General features: G+C 37.3%; 1 protein-coding gene across 4 annotated transcripts in view; it reads left to right on the top strand.

Moving 5' to 3' along the window:
- Positions 1–22,544, top strand: part of PRKG2 (protein kinase cGMP-dependent 2) — a 92,627-nt gene that overhangs the window by 18,777 nt on the left and 51,306 nt on the right. For all 4 annotated transcript variants that reach the window (XM_045184842.3, XM_045184838.3, XM_024577083.4 and 1 more), the window contains 4 exons: positions 7,958–8,124; positions 12,737–12,850; positions 14,213–14,318; positions 17,377–17,440. In XM_045184842.3, the coding sequence (XP_045040777.1) occupies positions 7,958–8,124; positions 12,737–12,850; positions 14,213–14,318; positions 17,377–17,440 (451 nt within the window). The remainder of the gene's footprint in view (positions 1–7,957; positions 8,125–12,736; positions 12,851–14,212; positions 14,319–17,376; positions 17,441–22,544) is intronic.

The following is a 22,544-nucleotide window of genomic DNA, read 5'->3' as shown; positions in this document are numbered from 1 at the left end:
AGACTCAAAAAGACAAATATTGTATTTTTCCATTTATATGAGGTACCTAGAGCAAATTTATAGAGACATAAAGTAGAATGGCAGTTTCCAGGGGCTGGGAGGAGGGGGAATGAGACGTTATCCTTTAAATGGGTATAGACTTTTAGCTTGGGAAGATGAAAAAGTTCTGGAGATGGATGATGTCAGTAGTTGCAAAATAATGAGAATATACTCAATGCCACTGAACTGTGCATCTAAAAATGATAAAATGGTACAGTTTATGTTATGTATATTTACCACAATTAAAAAAGAAGTCCAGAGTCCTTAGGCTGACTGGACAGCATACCCCTAAGTGCAAAGCTCTGTTTCCGGTTTCATACAGGATGCTGGGATTGGGGGGGGGGTCATAAGTTCCTCTCTTCTATATTTATTAGTTCTCTTCAAAGGAGAATAAGATGGGACAAAGTCTTGTGACAAACACTAATTGATTATTGTTAATTACTCAATAGTAACGGATTTTTTTATGAGTCCTCAGGAGAGGCATGTTCCCCGTGCTGTGGGAATGAACATAGAGGGAAAGGACAGCTTGAAACTCCCTGCATTTTCTTGTTTACAGCTGTAATTCTTAACCTTAAGTGCACACTGTAGTCACCTGATGAGTATTAAAACATACTGATTTTGGGTCCAGTCCCCAGGGAGGCTGATGGAATTGGTTTGACGTAAGGGCCCTGGACATCAGGATTTATGAAAGCTCCCTTGGTGATTCTAATGTGCAGCAATGATTGAGAACCATTTCGTTGTAAGAACAGGCTTCCCTGCAGTCGAATCCAGAAATACCCACTTTGACAATCTGAGAGCAATGCTCCTTACAGACGGTGAAAGGAACTGTTTACCATTTCTACCTAATAATTACCATGCAGCACAATGATGATTATTCATATCATTGAGTTTGTCAGATTAACTTCCTTGTAAGTGTTAATGTTTCAATGTTTCATTATTAAACTCTGCTCTTCGATGCTCATGGGAATAGGATCGTCTGCACACTTTTATGAAAGGGGCAGAGAAATGTTTGTTGTAAGCAGGAAGTGACAGTAAACACGATTAAATTACAACTGTGCTCCATTACATGGGCAATAGGGTAAGGGAGTTGACGGGAGAAGGTCACGATCATTTTCTGATGACCCAAGGAGTGACCTCATCTTTCTCACGCTAGTTTCTCAAATTACAACTTGTACATTTATTAGGTTTTTTTTTTTTTTATTGTTTATCACTCGAAATGTTTTCGGGAGAAGGAAATGGATGCTTATCCTGCTTACGATCTGTGCCTGTTTCCTAGGTGACTGATGTTTCCACCTCCACTCTTGTCTCTGTACTCATGATTTTTAAAGGACGAGAAAGAATTTGCATGTCCTTTAGCATTAATTTTGTTGAGTTCCTTTTACATGCCAGACACAATTCTAGGTTTTTGGTAAAAGAGGGTGAAAAAAGCATAGTCCACTCTTGAAGATCACAGTTTCTTTGGGGAAATTAAAATTTATTGCAATCCTTTGTGATTAACATTCTAAGGTGCACAAAGGAAGAACATACGTCATTTAGTAGTATCAGGGAAACCTCCATAGAAGAGATGACCTTGAGCTGGGTTTCGAAAGAGGAATAACCAGCAGGGAGACAAAAGGCCTGGCACATTTGGGGATCTGCAAGTAGTTTGGTGGGCCTGGTGTACCCTGGGCATGGGGAAGCTGGCCACACAGGGGGGCTGGATTGACGAGAATTTTACCAACACTGTGAAGGAGTCAGTTGCCCCAAATAAAAACAGGTATTAAGTACAGTGTTTTTAGAGCTGTTCTAATGGAAGGTTTTAAAGTTGCTGGTAACTTGCTTACCTATAACAGGAATATATGTCCCTTATGTTACGTATTTTATATGCCAGGTGCTATTTTTAGCGCTTTATATTGTTAAGTAATCTAATTTTCATAGAAATCCAGCAACTTGTAGATTGTGTTATTGTCATTTTACAGCTGAGAAAACTCGAGATTTAGTGACTTGCCCGGGGTTCCACTGTTAGTAATGGCAGAATTAGGAATGAGACCCTGGCATTATAGCTCCTGTACTCTTGACAAATATGCTTTACAATATGATTTTTATGGACATATATAATAAAGCTATGAAATGTCACACAAGTTAAGTTGCCTTGACCTCTGTGCTCACAAGAAATCCCTGATCAATAAGAGGTGCCAGCCTCTGCTTTGCACTAAGCCTTATGCAAAGAGGTCTGCACAACACATGCTATGACCCAGCAAAGACAAATAATGGCCTCTCAGACACAGGACTAGAGGAGGAAGATTGAGGGCCCAGCATAACAAGAACTGACGAACAAAGTAGAAACAGAAGCACAGGTACAAGGAACAGACTGACAGCTCTCAGAGTTGAGGGGGGTGGTGGGGACTGGATGAAAGAAGGTGAGGGGTTAGCTGAAGAACACGTATGTATAACTCATGGACACAGACAACGGTGAGGTGGTGGCCAGAGGGAAAGGAGGATGGGTGGAGGGTGGAGGTGGGCAAAGGGAAGGAAGACGGAGGCATCCATAATAATGTCAACAATGAAAATAAAGTTTAGAAAAAAGAACTGTCAGTGGACTTTGACAAATGGAACTTCCTGAAGCAATTTAGAGGACAAGAATTTATTGCTTCAAAGAATGTGGACTACGTAAATTGGGGGTGTAAAAGGATTACCTGTGCCGCCACTAAAGGCATCAGTTGGAGCTCTGACCCGACTGGAAGAACTTTGAACTGAGCACAACGGCTTGACAGTGCCTCTTTGTTTCTCCATGGTTTTCAGAACTTTTCCGCCCCACAAAAAAACTGTTATCACTGCCGTTTATTAATTACTTACTGGCACCTTATCTTAGTTAATATGCATAATATTTCTCTGTTTATGATTACCATGCTCTGTTCACAGAGGAGAAATCTGAGATTCAGACAAGGTAAGTGACTTGTCCAAGGCCATGCAGCTCAGAAGTGTGGGAGAGCTGGGCTTTTAACCTAGGGTTTTCTGACTCCACAGCTATACACATACTTTATTTTTTTAAGTGAACTTTTTATTGAATACACAAATCATTGAGTGAACACACCCACGTATCCACCACACAGATCAGGCAGTAGAACATTGTCAGTACCTCAGAGGCCCTTTCAGCTCCCATCCAATCCCTGCCCATTGTCTACCTCAAAGGAAGCCACTGTCAGTACCAGTATTATCGTAGATAACTTTCGGCCTATTTCTGAGCTTTATTGTAATGAAATTAGTAAATATGTACTCTACAGAGTTTGGCTTCCTTTGTTTGTATAGTAAGACTCACTTACATTATTGTACATAGCAGTGGTTCATTAATTAATATTGTTATGCATGCAGTGTTTGTTGAGTGACTATACCACAATTTATTAATTTACAACTATTGGTGGTCATTTGATTGATTCTGCTGTTTAGCAAATTTGAATAAAGCTTCCATAAACATGCTTGCGCATGTCTTTTAGTGCATTACTATGATTTATGGTGGGTATATATCTAGGGTGGAATTGCTGGGTAGTACACTTTTTTATTGAATTTATTAAGGAGACATTGGTTAATAAAATTAGATCTCAAGCATACAATGCTATAGTACATGATCTGTATATTGCATTTTGTGTTCCTCACTCCAAGTCAAATCTCCTTCCATCACAATTTATTGCTCCTTTACCCTCTTCTACCTCCCCTACCCCTCTTCCCTCTGGCAGTCACCACGGTGTTGTTACACTTAATATAAATTGCCAAATGGTTTTCCAAGATAGTTGAACAAAGTAGATGCTTTCGCCAGCAATGTGTGAGTTAACTTACTTCACATTCTTGCTGACATTTGGCGTTGTCGGTCTTTCTCATTTGAACCATTCTGGTGGGTATGTTGTGGTATCTCACTGTGGTTTTGGTTTGTTTTACCTTGATAATTGACAAGGGTTAGCATTTTCTAAAGTTTATTATTTTCAAGTGATGTCTGCTTTTCGCCATATATATGTATCTTTGTGTTGGTCATTTGAAGGTAATGTGTCTCTTTTCTCTAAATGTTTTATAAATTTTCATCTTTGTATTTGGTTTTCAGTAACTTTGTTCTGATGCCACTAGATACAGTTTTCTGTGTATATATTTTGTGTGGAGTTTATTGTGCATATTGTCTGTGGCTTGAAGTATTTTCATTGATTTAAGAAAGTTCTTGAATATGATACCTTCATATATTGTTTCAGACCAATTTTTTCCATTCTTTGGGGGCTCAGATTACACATATGTTCAACTTTTCTGTTATGTATGTCTCCTGTGTTTTGTTTTTGTTCTTGTTGCTGTTTTCCATCCCAGATTCTCTCCAATATCCTATCTAGATATATTCTACTTACCTTTACATATTCAGTTTCTAATCTTCTTCTGCTGTGTCTTACTAGATTTTAAGCCCATCTATTGAGTACCAAGCTTCAGATATTATGTTTCAATTCTAGAATCTCTATTTTGATTTTTAATAAATATTTGTGCTCTCCACTGACATTCTCCATTTTTGTCCTTGATTTCCTTAAACATATTAACTACAGTTATATTAACCCCTGTGTGGGGTATGTACAATATTTTGATCTACTATGGGTCTGTTTCTATTTTCCTTTATTTTTCTTTCTGTTTATTGATCTTTTTTGTGGTATGCCTGGTGTCATGTCATATATTCTTTATGGAAAAACTGTAGAGAAAATTTGTCTTAGATTTTGTGAGCATCCCACAGAAAACATTTACTGTTGTTTCTGGCAGACAGTTAGTCCAGAGGCAAATCACTGAATCAGAACAGGGATTTGTTGTTTCAAAGTTGGTTTTCAGCCTTTTTGGGAACTGGCCTGGTTTGGTTAGTCTTTACTTTCAGGCTTCATGCATCCCTTTACGTTCCACCGAAGTCCTGGGTGTTTACCAGGATCTCTCCCACATGATGTGTTTTGAACGTTAACGTTTGTCTTCCAAAGCCTTTGGCCAAAATTCACTTAGTGCTGCCTACAAATGAGCAAATGCCCTGAAAGGAAAAGTAGAGGTGGATGTCAGGCTCATGTTCCCTTGCTGATCATGGATCATCAAGTCATTGCTCTGTCGATAGGTCTCCTGTGCTTGCAAACAGATTTGTTAATATATACTTTCATCGGCTTTTGTAGTTGTTTTGTATGAGCAGGGAGAGTTTGCTGATACTAGCTGGCCTGTCATAGTTTTAGGAGAAGTTGCAAAGTTCACACTCCTAATCATTTTCGTATGCTGCTTCTTAAACAGAAAATTCAATACAAGGACTCAGTCCTCTAAGAACTTATGATATAATTTGGAGAAAAACTCATAAAAATTAACTTTTTTCTAATAGTAGAATATTACAGTTAGCTAAGTTAAAAGTATCTGGGAACTCTTCAAAGCCATGGGCCATGCTTAATTAATTTTTGTGTCCTAAGTAAATGCTTGGTAAAATTGTTGAATTGAATGAATATGAATACAAGTTAACTAGGAGTTTAGAATAGAATAAAAAGATTGTGTGAGATACAGTGTTCCGGCAGGATTCATTAGAACATAAAGGATTTCTTGCTAGATGTGTTGGCAAGGTTGAGGGGATAAGAAGCTAAGTGGAAGAGAAAGCATGTGCTAAACTTGAAGGTAAGCCGACCAGCAGAGGAGACAATGAGGATAACAGCCTATCTGTGACAAAGGGTTTTTTATGACTTAAGTACTAGGTGGATATAGTAGTGCCATGTGGTTGGAAATGGGGAAGACCACCCTGTGGGATGTTGTTTTCTTCTATGGGCAAATGGGTTTTCAGAGTAGAGTGGAGCCTTGAACAGCACAGGGGTTAGGGGCACCGACTCCCCTGAACAGTCAAAAATCAGAATATAATGTTTGACTCTCCCCAAACTTAACTACTAGAAGCCCACTATTGACTGGAAGCCTTAGTGATAACATAAACGATGGATACATAGATTTTATATATGTATTACATACTGTATTGTTACTATAAAGAAAGCTAGAGAAAAGAAAATATTACTAAGAAAATCCTAAGGAAAATACGTTTACAGTATTTATTGAAAAAATCTGCATATAAGTGGACCCATGCAGTTCCAACCCATGTTGTTCAAGGGTCAGTTGTACTCCCATAGAACGTTAATAGAAGTCAAGTCAAAAAATAAATTAATAAGACATTGAGCTCTGGGAAACTTTGGTTTAAACAGATCTGTTTACTGCAAGATTTCTTTGAACCTTTAAAGTATGCATTATGAAATTCCAGTACGGGGATATGTGGGCGCCGAGGGAGCATCTGCTGGGATGATACCTGTTATGAAGGGCCCATAAAAGCTAGGGCTCTGGGGGTATTCACATTTCTCCTACTTGCACTAAGTACGTCTAGCAGAAGTATTTTCTCAGTATTTATTAATCGAATGAATTGGTTTTAGTGGATGAAGGGAGAATTAGATGAAGGTGAAGTCAGTTTTTTGGCAAGATTAAGCTGATACGGTGGTATAGGATGGTCTGTAGGGGGATGCCTTTAGAAGCTGAGACACGAAAAAAGAAGCTGTTAAGGTTGTCAAGACCTAAGATTTGTTCTTGGCTGGGGTACAGTGGTGGCATCCTTGAGAATGGAAACCAAGTGGATAAAAGTGATATTTGTAAGGAGAATTGACAAGATTTGGTGATAGGTTAGATGAAGGAGGAGGGAGGTTCGCATGGTACTCAGAGTCTGGACGGCTCTGCGGATGATGGGATCACTGTACGGAAGAAGGAGTTTCTGTACGGGACTTTATTCTGTTTCCTTCAGGTAGCCTGATGCTCTGATGGTGTGGTCACGAAGACAGGGTCTATTTCCATGACATTTTACCTTGTGTTTGAGAACTTGCTGTGTGGAAAAAGATGGCAAGTTTTCAAACAGTAAAGCTCATTATGGGAGAGAGTTTGAATGAAAAATATATTTATAATACTCTATTTAAAAATAAATCACACTGAATTTGAGTGAGAGCAAATGTTTTGTGCAAAGATTCTTAGCCCACAAGGCAACATTTTTTCCAGTTCATCAATTCTACAATAGCTACATATAAAATATGCAAATGAAAGCATTTGAAGTATATGGCTATGAAGATTGGGTAATTATTTATAGCTACTTCTTTTTCATAAGAAAAGTAGAGTATTCTAGCATTATCAACTAGTGGGCCTTGAATTTGGGGAATAAGAAGGCTGTGAGATTGAAAACATAGGTTATCTAGTCTAGACACACTAGAGGCAAAACCTAGGCAAACCCAGGCTACCACCACCACCCTGTATGTCTGATCAAACCTAACAAGTCCCGAGGGAGCTGACTTCTCCAGCTCAGGAGAGCCAATGGATAGAATGGAATCAGCACAAGACTTCAGACTTATAGACCTAGATTTAAATCCTAGAGAGAATAAGTTGCTTCTTCTTAGTCTACTTATCCATCAAATAGGAAGAGTAATTATCTCACAGGATAGTCGTAAGGATTAAATAAGATATAACATAACTAGTACCATAGGTACTATGCATACCTTCATACATCAGGGAATGAACTGTGTTGTAGTCCTTTAAATATACCTTCTATCTACCAACCAGATTTGCTTTCCATCCAAAGTCATGTGTCCATCAGTAGTGCATCTAGGAATCTTGAGAGATGCTACATTTGTGATAAAGGCAATTAGGAGTGATAATCAACTTCGGTGTAATAATGATTACCAAAAAATATTCAAAAATATTTTCAAAGATTTTTTCATGTAAATGATAGTAGTTATAATGGTCAAGTGTTGGTGGGGCTAGAAAAAACAATTTGTCCTCCTGGAAAAGTTGTAAGTACGTAGGTAGTTATGTCATGATTAAAAATTAAGTGAATCTAAATAGCGAAACATAATTTTCATTCATCGTAACCAGCATCTCTTTTCCATTACACTAGTGAGAAGAAGCTCATTACAGATGCTCTTAATAAGAACCAATTTCTGAAGAGACTGGATCCTCAGCAGATCAAAGACATGGTGGAGTGCATGTATGGAAGAAACTACCAGCAAGGGAGTTACATCATCCAGCAAGGGGAGCCAGGAAACCACATCTTTGTGCTGGCAGGTGGGTTCACAGATTTTCCCAGTTATCTATAACAAATGTTTTGCCTACTGTCTTATGATTTTTGCAACCATTTATAAAAATGCAAAATAATTTTCTGTGTTTGCAGGAAATGTATCAGATTCAGCTCATGAAATAGTAACATTATCGATCTAATCGTGACGATGATAACACTTAATATTTACTGAATGCTTTCTGTATGTCAAGCACCCTACTGAGCACTTCGTAGAGAAATCACATTCATCTTCTCATCAACTCTGTTAGGCAAAGGCTGTATCTCCATGTTACTAATGTAGACTGTGTCACAGAGAAGTTAAGTAAGTTGTCCAGGGCCACACAGCTCCTAAGTGGTGGAGGTAGGACACAGACTTAGGCGATCAGGCTCAGGTCCACACTTCTAGTCACAGTGTCACTCATTCAACAACTACAAAAAGCTGTTTCCATTCAAAATACCCTGCTTATGTTGACCTTTTTTAGGTGGTTGTACTAGGAAAAAGAAAACAATTACCTTTTTTGGTGTTGTAGAATATTTTGGTTATATACCATAATTTAAAAGATAATTTGGCTACAGTTTAGCCAAAGAATCAAATGGAATGCCTTAAAATTAAAACTGGTGTTTTTAGAGCCATTCGCATGGCTTTCTGTGCATATGATCACTTGCACATCCTAACGTACTGGGAAGATCATAAAGGCTTTATAGGCAAAGGATTGATCTCAAATGCATATCAAATGTATACATCTTATAGTGGTACACAAAAACTTTTTTATTTGTTTTAGATAAAGAAGCAAAAATTATCTGATTAGGGCTCATGGCTATTGAACAGCCTGTCAAATTCTGAATTGCCCCAACGTTTTGAGTTGTAGAAAAAGTTAAACTGGCTTACCCAGACGGAATGGTGACCTGAGGTGTGCTGTGGCCTTCTATTATCGTTCCTAGCAGTCTAAGCAGTGCTTATAATTTTTTTATTTTAAAATTTCTTCTATTATAGCCTCCAACTTATCTACAAACATAACACCAGCACATTTGGACATATCTTTAAGACAACAAAAATACCAAAATAGATGTATAAGCTGAATATTAACTAAAATTACAGGCCAATAAAATTTAAGTTAACATTAATGTAAGAGATGATGTTAAGTTCACTAAGTCACTTTTTACAGGTCGTCTCTAAATTTGGCCTGTTCTAGCAAACAAGTGCTAATCCAATGATCTTGCCACTTCTCAGGCACTGCTTGTACAGCTCTCGTTTACTTGGGGTTTTAAGTGTGAGGCAGAAGTTGCCCATCTAAACAAATTAATAAGCATGTGTTATTCTATTTATAGTATGTAAAAGATTGTTTTCATACACTTTGATTCTTTAAACAACCCAGTCTCATAATTATTAATTTATTATTTGCCATCTATATCTTTGTACACAATGTTAAAATTCTATAGTCCTTCCCAAGTCATTATTTTACCCAAGTGAATTATAGTCTTCATTTATGCAACCTTCAAGATTTTTAAAAATTATTTTATTGTTGTTCAATTACAGTTGTCTGCATTTTCCCCCTACCACTCTTCCCCCCACCCCAGCCAAACCCACTCCCTCCCTTGCTTTCACCCGCCTTCCCTTGGCTTTGTCCATGTGTCCTTTATAGTTGTTCCTGAAAAAGCCTTCAAGTTTTTGAGGACAGATAATCAGGAGTAATTTTTCCCTCTTCCAATTTTTTTCTTGGCCATTTTACTTCTACTTTAGCAATACCTTTTGGCAAGAGAAGATAGAACATTAAGTCAGTAAATATTTATGGAACCTACTAGGAAAGGATGAGAAGCTCATGTCAGCCCATCTTGTTCCTTGCCAGTGACTCTGGTGAAGGGCTCAGGCAGAGAGGAGTTGGAACAGAAGGCAGCGTCAATATAGCCATTCTAATCAGGGCTCTAGCACACAGGGAAATGAAAATGGGACAGTTTCTTATTTGAATAAATTATGTGTTATCTGAGGACTGAATTGTCTGATTTAATTGATTGAGCAAATTAATTTGTTAATTAAAAATCTCCCCTTCATAAAATATAGCATCAGTAGCTAATGGTAAATTATATTTAGCATAAACTTTTGATATTCTATATAGCTTCAGTATTGCTCAAGTCCAGTGAGACACAACCAATTAGAAAAAAGTTGAAATGCATTAAAATCTATGCTACGAACTTGACAGTACCATTAAGTGGTCTCAATGAAATAGAATTTAGTTGTAATGAGAAATTATTAAATTTTTCATAGCTAATTTATAGGATTTGGAGCCAAAACAGAGTTTACTTACTGATAGAATATAAATTATTTCAAAGTCAGTATCTTTTCTGTTTTCTCCACTCCATCTCTGGCACCTGGATCAGGTCCTGCATCAGAGCTGCACCATGAGTACTCACATCAGATTTGTTGAATGGATGGGCAGACATGATCCAGGTCTACTTAATAGTGAATTAGGAGAAGGAATAATCCTAATAAGAATATAGGGTTTTATTTGCATATTACTTTGGTTAGGTAAGGTTTTATTTGCATTTGTCCAAAGGGAAAGGAGAATAGAATCCTCAGGGAAAAAAAAAAAAAAAGAATCGTGAAGAGGTACCTGAAGTGCTGCCTCTCCCTTCCTCCAATCTTTGCCTAAATAAAAATTAGTCTCAAACCTTTTTTTTCTTTTTTTATAAGACCTTATAATTTAGAGTCTTTTTCATTTTATAACAAAATTAAGAGGGAAATATAGAGATTGCCCATATGCCCTTGCCCCCCACACATCCATAGCCTCTCCCATTATCAACATTACTCACCAGAGTGGTACATTTAAAAAAGTATTTTAATTTAATTTTTCTCCCAAGGATGTACCTATATTAACATATCATAATCACCCGAAGTTCAGAGTTTGCCTTAGGCTTCACTCTCCGTGTCGTTTATTCTATCGGTTTAGACAAATGTATAATGGCATGTACTATTCATTGTAATATTATATAGAGCATTTTCATTGCCCTGAAAATCCTCTGTTTTCTGTTTATCCATCTCGTTCACCCCAGCCCTGACACCACTGATCTATTTTCCATAGTTTTCCCTTTTCCAGAATGTCATACTACTGGAATTGGTTGCTTTCACTTAGTAATATGCATTTAAGATTCCTCTATGTCTTTTCATGGCGTGATACCTCATTTCATTTTAGCATTGAATAATATTCCATTGTCTGGATGCACCACAGTTTATATATTCATTCACCCACTGGAGGACATATTGGTTGCCTCCAAATTTTGGCAATTAAGAAAAAAGCTGACATAAAAATCTGTGTGTAAGTTTTTGTGTGTACGTAAATATTCTGTTCTTTTAAGTATTCCATAAATACCAAGGAGCATGACTGCTAGATTGCATGGTAAAAGTATATTTAGTTTTGCAAGAAACCACCATCTTCCAAAGGGGCTGTACCATTTTGTAGTCTCACCAACAATGAACGAGAGTTCCTGTTGCTCCATGTCCTTGTCAACATTTGGTATTGTCATTTTGCTGATTTTGGCCATTCTAATGTGTGTAGTGGTATCTCTTTGTTATTTTAGTTTGCATTTCTCTATAACGTTTGATGTGGACCAGCTTTTCATATGCTTACTTGTAATCTGTGCATCTGCTTTGGTTAGTGTCAAGGTCTTTGGCTCATTTTTCAGCTAGTTTATTTGTTTACTTAATCTTGAGTTTTAAGAGTTCTTTGTATATTTTGTACAACATTCCTTTATCAGATGTGTCTTTTGCAAATCTTTTTTCTCCCAGTCTGTGGCCTTTTTCAAGCACTCTTCTTAATGACTTTCATTTATCTATTCATTTCACTGAATTAGGGGTTAGACACCTACTGAGGCCTTGTAAAGTAACTTCCCCAAGGACACACACCCAGCGGCTAGTCAGAGACTGCAGGGCCAGCGCACTTCTCAGTTATGACAATGTGAACAACTGTGATGTGTTCCCAAGACATACAGGAATTTGTGTTTTTTGTACAAGAGAATTTTTTCATGGAATAGAATGAATTTTAAATAAAATACTTGCCATTCATGTAACAATGATTATATTCACAATAACTAACACTTATATGGCATTTACTATGTGTGAATCATTGTTCTAAGTTCCGAAGCTGTATTAAGTTATTTATATGTCACAACAAATGCATGAAGTAAATATTATCCCCATTATGGACAAGGAACCTAAAGGAAAAACGATAACTCTCTCAAGAGTAAGTGGCAGCCCTGGCTGGTGTTGCTCAGTGGATTGAGCACCAGCCTGCGAACCAAAGGTTCACTGGTTTGATTCCCAGTCAGGGCACAAGCCTGGGTTGCAGGCCAGGTCCCCAGTAGGGGGCATGTGAGAGACAACCACACATTGATATTTCTCTCTCTTTCTCCCTCCTTTCCCCTCTCTCTAAAAATAAATAAATAAAATCTTAAAAAAAAAGTAAGTGGCCAAGCTGATACCAGTCTGCATTTTTAACCACTTTATTATATTGAGAGTCATAAGATATCTTAACTTTACACTTTGTGTTCTTTCTAATTGTTTATTTTTTAAAAATTTATAGAACCCAAGCAGATTTTGATTTTTTTTTTTTAAATTCTACCTGATAGAGGGCCGAGTAGAGGTGTCCCAAGGGGATAAATTGCTGTCATCCATTCCTATGTGGACCACGTTTGGGGAACTAGCCATTTTATACAACTGTACAAGGACTGCGTCTGTGAAAGGTAACTGGAGGTGAAATGTTGTGGCTTTGAATTGTTATATAATGTTAAACATAATCTGGTTGAGTCATTATTGCATCCTGATTTAGTCTTTTTGGCTTCCATTGTCACCCCTATACTATTGTTAATAGGAATACTATGCTCATAAAAAGATTTATATTGAAGCACTTGTTTAAATAATTCGAATTTGAAGGAACTTTCCCATCATATACCTGTATGTAAAATATGAACATGGCTTTCAGCTGAATTATTCCAGGATTTGTTTTAATTATCATTTCACTTTTTTTTTTGTGCCACATAGACATCTGCCTTTGGCTCATTCAGAATGTTTGCTTCCCATTAACTATGAGGTTTTGATCATATTATAAATCATAAAAATTAATTAAACCAATGAAAATGTATACATATCAAAATGGATGTGAATTAATTAATGAGAGTTCTCATGAATGACTTTTGAAATTAGTTTGACTGCTTCTCTTTAAGGTTCCTGTTTTGACTTTACTCAATCTTGAGTTTTCTTCTGAATTACTTTGATGAGCTGTTTCTCAGTGTTTGGGGCTGGGTTACATGTCTCAGCGCTGCTACAGTGTTTGGTAAACGTAGAGAGTCAGGGCTTCATTCCAAACCTGAATCAGAATCTCTGGCAATATATTTTCAACAAGAATGTCAAGATGATTCTAATTCATGCTAAAGTGTAGTAAACCAGAGTTTGGATTTTGATCTATTTTGTAGGCTTTCATTACTCCTTTTAAAAATAATCTTACAGCCATAATTTCCTATAGATTTTTTAGAGCTGGTACTTCTGCTCCTCTTCCTGTTTGGATTTTGTTCGTTCTTTTAAAGTCTTTCCTGTAAAAAAAAGAAGTAACCATAGAGATCCTTAAAATATATTGGCTCTCTTTAGCAACAATCTCTAAACAACAGAAAAAAGACATAAAAACAGATTCATATACTCAGATCTTTAACTTTCAATTATATGCTCGTGAATTCTTCTTCACTCTTTGGATTGGATACTGGCTTTCTCTTGTATCACCGCACAAATCTGAAATACATCCCAATGATGCAGTGCTTAACTGGGAATTGCAAACTAATTTTAATATCATTTTTAGCAAAACATAATTAGAAAGAAAATCTTTTGCTCCTCACTTCCAAACCACACTGTTCATATGAAAGCCAAAAATGATTTTATAAAATTACCCACTATTTATATCCCTGCTTCCTTCCATTTGCATGTTTAAATAATGCATTTTCCAAGAAATATCTTTTAATGAGAACATATTCAAATTTATTGATTAACATTTTGGAATGTTTTCTCAGTGTGGAGCTAACTAATATTTTATTACTTTCTTGATTGTTTTTCTAAAGCCATTACCAATGTGAAAACTTGGGCACTAGATCGAGAGGTATTCCAAAATATAATGAGAAGGACAGCTCAAGCTAGAGATGAAGAGTACAGAAACTTCCTCAGAAGGTAAGAGTGACACATTTGTGCAAAGAGCAGAAGATGGTGTAGCGATTTTGTGGATATGTTGGCTTTATCACCATAATTATTTCATAATAGCTTCTCTTTCTTAAGCATTTTCCACATGACTCAGCCAGAAATATCTCTGTGCAGTAAATGCTACTGTATGTACTATTCAATTCACATTAGCTTCATGCACTCACTCTTGATTTATCTCTCCTGCTACTTTGCCCATGTATAGATGGAGTCACTGTATATCATATAGAAAACTGCAAAAACAACAAAAAAATCCTCAAATATTCACCAGGGTTGTTTGGTTGACTTTGTAAGATATTATATAGTTTGGAAGAGGATAGCAAAAGACAATCTTTCTCATAATGCTTTGCTTAGAATAATATTGAAATTATTTTATTTTACTATTCTTGCTTTATCAGAGGCAGTCTTTTTCTCACCTGCATAGCTGCACCACCTTCCGGATTACTGTATTTGTAGCAAATTTACATGCCAAGAATGTTACAATGCTTGCCATGATGGCATGGACTCTGGGAACATACTCATCAGACTCATTTTGTGAACTGTTCCATACCTCCAACTATTTGGACATGTAAAATTATAGAGACAGAAATACCTATGTAACTGAAGAAGTCAGTTACACATTAAAAAGATTTTTGGAAAATATAAGTTTCTCATTTAAATGATTTCCCTGCTTTGTTTTTCTTTGTGCCAGTTTTGACAGTCTCTGAAGCTGCAGTACATACTGTAATGAACTGTTACCTGTGCTAAGTGGTAATAATAAAATGTCTGGCAAAAACAAAGTCTAAGTTCTTTTTAAGTATAGTGATTTTATCTTGCAGATACAGTCTGCAGAACCAATGATTTTAGGGCTGTGCAGTGCCTCAAATATGGTGAGGACTCAATAAATATTGAATGAATGCATGCTCATCAGTAGGACATTGAAGGCATTAGGGTCACTCATAGAGAATCTTGCCGCTTTCCTCTCCCAGAATCAATAATGACTCCTGGCAGAGAGCTGCAATAATGACAAGTAGGTGCCTTACCTCATGCCAACCAATGCCTGAGTGTAGGTGATCTCAAAATTCAACAACTGAGCAACACAAGTCAGCATTTAAAGCTAATGAACCACACCTACGCAAGGGCAAAAAAGAGGGGAGGATAAGTAAATAAATCAGTGCTTGTGGGTTGCACTTAAATATCTGAGATAAAACCTGAACCACTAGGCACAGAAGTTCATTCTCATGAAATCTAGCATGTTCTGGCTTAGTGAATTCACTAGTACATATTCCCCCCTTTCTTTTTTCTTTCCTTCCTTCCTTTTGTTATCTTATTCATTCATTCATTTGACAAATACTTATTGCCACACCCTAAACATGGTAGATTCATGGTGGTCAAGAGAAACCTGATCTTTGCCTTTATGGAGGGGAGACAGACAAAACGGTTTTTTCTCACATCAATTTCCTCACCAATCCCCAAAGGTACTGGTGTACGGGAGGGATTTTTCACTAACATTGGAGATCCCAGTGTGGAGCAGAAATGGGACTTTTGTGATGGGCATGTGTTAATCAATGACATCAATGTCATCACTTCATCAATGAACATCATGTTCATGTCATCAATGAACATTAAACAATGCTCTGGTTACACTTTTACCTTTTCATCAATAAGGAGACATAAATACACTTCTCTTTCTTTCATAATACAGAGTAAGCCCTTTCTTTTTCCATTTAAATCTTTTTATTATGCAGTATGTGTTGTATCTAAAAAATACGTGGTACATATGTAATTTTAATACAAAATAACACAACGAGCAACATCAAGCTACTGTCGGACCCCAGAAGTAGGAAGTTAGTAATGTTGTTCTCGTGTGCTCCCCATGTCACTTCCCAGCCTCCTACGCCCCTCTTTTTGGGTCAGTCTATGTTTTGAAGTTTAGGACTAATCATTCCCTTGGTATTCTTTATTAGTGTGCCTATCGCTTGATTTAGCCTAGTTTTGCACTTCATTAAAATATGGTGTTATTTTTGCAACTCAATATTTTTTACTAAGATTTATCCCTCTGGTTAGTTTGGTCATTTCTCCTGTTGTGGAGTTCTGATACCTGACTCCACCACAGCTCACTTGTCTGCTGTCCTCCCGGGTGTTGTTCCAGTTTTCGGCATTTGCAGATGGTTCTGATGCAAACCTTCTCACACGCGTCTCCTGGCCGTGTGCCTCTCCATGCACACGTGCAAAGGGCAGTCTAAAGCTCTTTTTTCAAAAATCAGTTCCAATCATATATTTTTGAGTACCATCATTTTTTTCCTTAGGGATGTCAAATTTTAGCTGGTAAGAAAGACATTTATTTTATAGAAATTTTATCAACAGTCCTGAGTAAAAATGGGTGAAGTAGAGGAGAAATTTCTCTAATAGAGCAATTTGATCATCTTGATTGGTTCATCATACTAGTGGCATTTCTGATTTTTTTTCCAAATAAGTTTCTGTATTCTATTTCATTTTCTGTATATTATTATTTGTAAAAATGTTTCTATTACATGCCTCTGGCTATCATTAATTTTAAAAGGCCATATAGCATAACTCATCAGAGATCATTTTCATGCTAATTCCTACATTCTCCCCTGAACTCAATCTTTACTTAATTACAAAAATTTAGATGAAAATCTGATCCCCTTCTGGAAGCAGAGCTTCTCACCCATGCTAGTAAGAGATACTGATATGTGGAGAAAAATGCATTTTCAGAAGTGATTCATTTTGAAAACCAAAAAGAAATATAAAATTTTATTTTTAATTCCTCAGACAAAATTTGATTTTTCCTTTTATGATGTCTTACTGTTTTTATTTATTTGTCTATGATAAATGTCTGTGATTATATGTGTTTACATAATTTTAATGTATTTGAAATTTAGTTATTTATGTGTGATATATTTTGAGATTTACTTGGGAAAAATCAAAGCACATTTTTTAAAATGCATGTAAAGATTTTTGAATCTGCACATAGGTGTATATTTATAGTTTAATTTTGGAAGATAAATGTTTCTTTTTAATTTTGAAGTGTATCCTTGCTGAAGAATTTACCTGAAGACAAATTAACCAAGATCATTGACTGCTTGGAAGTGGTAAGAAATTTTAAAGCAAAAAAAAAAATGCATTTTTTAAGAGGTTGTATAATCTAGTCATTATTAGCCCTGTAAGTGAACAAAAAGGCAAAGGTGTTAGACCACCAGTCTACAGAGGCCAGGAGCCATTTTCTGTTGTGAAAAAGCATTGGGTCAGTTCTCAATGAGTTACGGGGCTGCTGTAGCTTTAGATGAGTCTTCTGAAATGTATAAAACAAAATTGGACTTGCATGTGTAAATTTGATTTACATATTTTTTCTTTTTAGTGTATTCTATAAAGCTAATCTGCCTTACTCAAGAGGCCTTTGATTTTCTGTAATTAACATCACTATCCCTTATAGAGTTTTTATATTACAAAGAAGTCAGTGACGCATAATTAGGAAATAGAGTTCAGAAAAGGTATATTGGGGCTTTTGGTGATAGGCTTCTGAATCAGGGCTGTGAAACACTTCAAACTTGAAAACTCTAGGCCGTGAAAATACATTAGGGGAAAAAAAAAACTGCACTTAAGAAGCACTTTATTTCAACATCTAGGGGGAAAAACGGCATGTTGGAATGTGTTCAAAATCTCCTATTAAGTGTCACCCAGATGGTTGGTTCTAGTCCAAGACTAGTCAAGTCCTTTTGTGAATAATGCTTTTATGACATTTACCTTGGGGTGTAATGATATGCATTATACGAAAACCTTCAGTTTTCAGAGATTAAAATCAAAGCATATAACCTCTCCATAACTTTTTGGGGGGTCAATTTCATTGAAACCAAAATGGCTTTTCTGGAATTTAAAAGAAAGTAAGGAATAGTTAAGGAGTCAAATGCAGACTCTAAGCTTTTATGAAGCTATTCTCAGCAGGAGGCAAAAAAAAAAAAACCAACAACAACAACCCCAAAACCCCTGCAAGACTGATTGTTGACAGATTCATGCCTCTGTCAATCGCAATATACAATGTAAACTAATATCTGTTGAGAAGGGAGCACTGATCATTTAATCCTTAAGTGTAAGTGACACTAGTAATGTTTCCATTTACAATTCATGGATCCCATCCAGCAGTTTATCAAGGACAGGCCATGATGACACAGTGCTTGGCCTTGTGTCTCCAGGGTGTTCAGTTATGAAGTCATTTTCAAGAGGACTGCTTGCCCTGAATCTCTTGGGATTTTCCCAGTGTAATATAACCCAATCACAGATGTTACAAATTAATAATTCATCCTAATTTCTGAGTGGTTTTTTTTAAACTAGGGAGGCCCTATATTTTTTGTTAGCTGAGGAAAATCTGGTTTTAATATAATACTAATAGAGTAGATTCACCAGAGGGGAATTCCATGCTGACAGCAAATATTAAACTTTAGTATCATTAAAAATAAATGGTAAATTAGACATATTTATAGCAGCCACAGGCAACAGCTACAGAATATATAGATGAGGTCGGGGGACTCAAATCCAGTATTAATTAACACACAATTCGAGTTTGAAAGTTTCATCTTTTAAAGCACTCTGGAAAGGCTTTATTATATCTCAGCATTTGCAGGCAGCAGCATGGTTTATAAAGAACTCTTTATTCATACCTGGCAAACACATGTGACTCTGTAACATGTGAAAATTTTCAAATGCAAAAAGTGATTAACAAGGGAGAAAGGGGATCTGCGTAGCTCTGAGGAAAGCACATTATTTACCAGCATAGCTTGGACTTAGGACCCATCAGCACGGCCCGGACAACGGCACATCACTAACGCATCAGCGTTCGTTCGGACAGAGTGCTGGCTGAGCCCGAGACCAGCTGTCCCACAAACTGGCGCTGTAATTGTGGTGAAAAACAGGCTGAATCTGACAGGCTGTTTAGGAGATGATCTGGGAGTATTTAAATTTTTTGCAGGGACCAGGAAGGAAGATCAGAACTTCCCATCACCAAGCAGTTGATCTGATGTGTTTGTTAAGAGCTCGATTGTTGAACTCCTAGACCAAATGGCCCCAACTGTGTAGAGTTCCAGTAGCATCTCTTGCTTTAGGTCAAATCACCCAGAACACTCAGCCCTGGAGGCAGATGTTGCCCGTAAGTTTCTCCTCACATTCTGATGTGAAAAGGAGAGGGAATAGTACCAACGTATTCACGGACATGCTTTAAGTGTTAACGAATGAATATCATTTACAAAGCAGTGTAACTACTAATGATAATAAAAATGATAATGTGACTTCTGCACCTGGCAATTGTAGAGCCCAGAGAGGAAGGAGTTTCTGCTCCTATGCATGGTGATCAATCCAGGGAGCATGGAATTTGACTGTGGTTGATGGAAAGTCACCTAGTCTGTTTCAGAGCTTTGGAGTTTGACCCAGTGACCCTCTGCACTGACTCTGACGTGCCATCTTTCATGAATCCGGAGGTGTGGTGGGAGTGGGGTGGGGTGTGGTATGTGGAATGCCTTAGTCCTCACTCAGATCACCCATGGTGCTGCTTAAAAGACAGATTCCAAGGTACCACCTCACAATTACAGAATCAGAAATTCTGGTGGAGTAGGGGCCCAGAAATCCACACTTTATGTGAGTCTTATGCTTGCTTATTAAAGTTTGAGAAGCACTAGCTTAAAGTTCTGAACAGAATACATGTACTTAGAGTTTGCCACAGTCTGCCTCTTCATTCCAGAATTTTCCTTTTTAAAAAAAAAAATCCTCTTTTAAAAGTCTAGTCTTCCTTATAGTTCCTGCTAACACATGCATAAGTCAGAGGGTTTCTCACTTTAACTATTACATCTAGAGCTATGAGAAAGTTGAGATGATTGCAGATTTTGCCACAGTTTATATCCAGTTAGTTAAAGGTGGGGCAGCTAGGTGTTGTAGAAAGTTTACCAGTCCAAGGTCCAGAGATTAGGGTTTGTGGTCAAGCCGCTGTCACTAGCAGCTGTCAGGTCATTGTGGGGTCTTCTCATCTATAAAAATAAGGGGGCAGTGGGCCACATATCTATGGGCTCTTTCAGTCTTTTAGTTGCAGAACTCTATGTAGTTGGCTTACCCAAGTCAGAGGGATTACCGCTGGGTTTCATTTTGTAGGCTCTGGTTACCTGGCATTAAGCAACGAGGCACTAAAAATTGATAGGGTCCACTGATCCAGGTATGTTTGCTTTAACATTTCTAAGATGTTTTAACTGTTGTCCTTGTGCAACAAAAAGTTGCTAGTGACAACCAAAATACCTGTGTACAGTTTCTTAAGCAACCAACTTGAGTGCATAGTCACATGGTGCATGGAGGGGGTTGTGTGTGTCTGGTTGCATATCTTCAATACTAGTTTCAGGCCACACCCTAAAGACTCTGAGAAGGTCCTAGGCTTGCTTCTTTGTCTTTGTCCTTCACACCTTAGGTTTTTCTTCTGTTTTATATATATATTTTTATAGATACTCAGGTTCTCCCATTTTGCTAGACTATCACAGAATGAACATTTTTTTTTTTTAGAGTGAAAAAACTCTTTTGTCTTTAGCTGTGGCTGCCTGTATAGTTTTCTTATGACCTCTACCTCTCAGTCTGTCCTGGAATTATTTCCTTATTTTTTCTACTTGCCATACACTCAGTAGGTACTCTTTGGACTTCTAGAATCTTCTTATCCTTCTTTTCTTTTTAGAAATAAGTTAAATTGATCTGCTTAGATGGCTAAGGTTTTTCCCCTTTTGAAAAGAATTGCCTCCCAGAAACTTGTATTTTAAAAGATGGCCCAGATAAGAGTTCATGAAGAAGACCAGGTGTTTTCATCTCAAAGGTACAGGGAAAGAAATGGAAGCTCCTCCCAGAAGGACTTTGTTTTCATAAAGCTAACTATCTATAAGCTTTTTGAGATGAATAGTTAGAATCTTCTTTTTCACACTGTGGGGCACAACTCAGTAGGTCATAAAACCAATTTAGAGGAACATCTTTTTATATCAGAGTAGTAAGTATAAATATTGTTTTAAAAACCTTTTTCAGTTTCATACAAATCTCTGTATGTGTGCCTGCTCATGTGTATTTGGACGTGCATGTAAAATGTATTTTTTACTGTAGGTCAGAGTGAAAAATGGTTGGAAACCATTGCTCCACAGGATAGCGTCTATGGCTTCTTGGTCCTCTGAGGACCCGTTTGCAACATAACCACAGGACAATAACCACACTGTTTGCATTTCTCTTTTTGGCCTTGGTGACCACCTGGCTAGACGGGCTGCACTCCCCACTGACAAACACTGGCTAGTCTAGCATCATAGCCAGTACTCACCACTATATATTTTTGGTCTGACCTACATCCATAGCCTTTTCTGATCTATGAAGTTACTGTCAACAAACTGGGAGGTATTATTTATCTTCCTCCCATGGTTTAGGGTGACAAAGAACCAACCCTGGGAAAAATACCACTAAGAAGGTTGTCCCTTAAGAAACAACAAAGCTCTTTCTCACTGTTCCCTTTCAAGCTTCTCCCCTTTTAACTAAACTGATTGACGGGAATTAAGGCTGTGCATCTGCACACAACAAAAGTCTTTATAATACTGAAGAACAACCTCACGGCACTTCAGAAATTCTCCACACTCCTCTGCTCCATGTGGTGATGATACCAGGAGAGACTGAAGAGCATTCTGAGGCAGAAACGTCTAACTAACATGCAGTTTTAGTAAAGAGGATTGAACATTATGTAGTGAAGATGCCTGGACTGCAGTGTGGTGTTTACTCCCTTACCCTGTAAGGGTCATGATCATCTCAACTGTAAAATGTATATAACAAAGGCTTGTGATAAAGCTAAAATGAGAAATAATTGGAGTAAGCAAACTGAGATGTAAAAAACTCAAAATATTATTTTCCAACTAAAATAAAAGTTTGTCACTTGCTTACATAACAGTCCAAAGAAGATGGTTCCTTTTGGATCCAAAGAATTATTCAGGAATCCAAGCTGATCTCTCTTGGCCATGCCAGTATGATTGAGGGAAAAGTAGGAAGACCCATGCCTAAAGTGGTTCATGGGCCTGGCATGCAGGAGACACACATCACTTCATCAGGGAGGTTCAGGAGTACAATTTACTGTGGGATAATTCAATGACCAACTCGTGGCCTCTTTCACAGGAATTACCATTCACCAGGTGCCTGGTATGTACGAAATGTGCC

This window comes from Desmodus rotundus, chromosome 4, assembly GCF_022682495.2.
Source record: "Desmodus rotundus isolate HL8 chromosome 4, HLdesRot8A.1, whole genome shotgun sequence".
Classification (NCBI taxonomy): domain Eukaryota; kingdom Metazoa; phylum Chordata; class Mammalia; order Chiroptera; family Phyllostomidae; genus Desmodus; species Desmodus rotundus.
Note: the sequence above shows the minus strand (reverse complement) of the source record. Positions and strands in the feature narration are given on the sequence as shown.